The sequence below is a fragment of the Eimeria tenella genome, genomic scaffold, assembly GCF_000499545.2.
Source record: "Eimeria tenella Houghton genomic scaffold, Eth_scaff2520, whole genome shotgun sequence".
Lineage (NCBI taxonomy): Eukaryota > Apicomplexa > Conoidasida > Eucoccidiorida > Eimeriidae > Eimeria > Eimeria tenella.
The window spans coordinates 984-1650 of record NW_013542387.1 but is presented as its reverse complement, the minus strand read 5'-3'; the positions used below and the strand labels follow the sequence as shown (position 1 = coordinate 1650).

General features: G+C 74.5%; 1 protein-coding gene across 1 annotated transcript in view; it reads right to left on the bottom strand.

Moving 5' to 3' along the window:
* Positions 1 to 129: 129 nt before the first annotated feature.
* ETH_00038905 (uncharacterized protein) overlaps positions 130 to 667 on the bottom strand; it is a gene marked incomplete at both ends in the record, with an annotated part of 989 nt that continues 451 nt past the window's right edge. Inside the window, one exon of the mRNA XM_013375107.1 lies at positions 130 to 667. Coding sequence (XP_013230561.1) covers positions 130 to 667 — 538 coding nt within the window.

Here is a 667-nt window from a genome sequence, read left to right as displayed (position 1 = left end):
GCCCCGGGGGCCCCGGGCGCGCCGGGGGCCCCCGGCGCGGGGGAGCCCCCCGCGGCCCCCGGGGAACCCTGCACGCCGTGCGGGGGGGCCCCCAGGGGGGCCCCCGCGGGCGAGGAGGAGGGGCCCCACGCGCCCGCGGACGGGAAGAAGCCCGGGGGGGCCCCCCCGGGGGAGGGGGCCCCCAGGGGCACCACCGCCGGGAGGGGGGCCCCCAGGGGGCCCAGGGGGCCCAGGGCGCGGGGCCCCCGGGGGCCCCGGGGCTGCGCAGATGAGGCCAGGGCGATGAGGAACTCGAAGTCGTGGGGCCCTATCCTGCGGGCCGCAAGGAGGTGCTGCAGCTGCTGCAGCAGGAGCTGAATGGCAGCAGCAAGGTGCTGCTGCTGCTGCGCTGCGATGCAGAGGGCCCTGTCCCCGTTTGCTGCAGCAACTCCAGGCACTATTCTTATTTGGGTACTGGACTTCAAACTTAACTCTTCTATAGTCTTTCCCCGCTGCCCCACGAGGCCCCCCACGCTGCGCTGCGGCACCAGCAGCAGCGCAGCAGCAGCTTTGCCTGCATGCGTGGGGTGGCTGCTGATGAGGCCCAGCACTTGCTGCAGCGCCTGCTGCACCTGCTGCTGCTGGGGGCCCCCAATCGCGACGATCTTCGCCACGTCCAGCGCCTGGG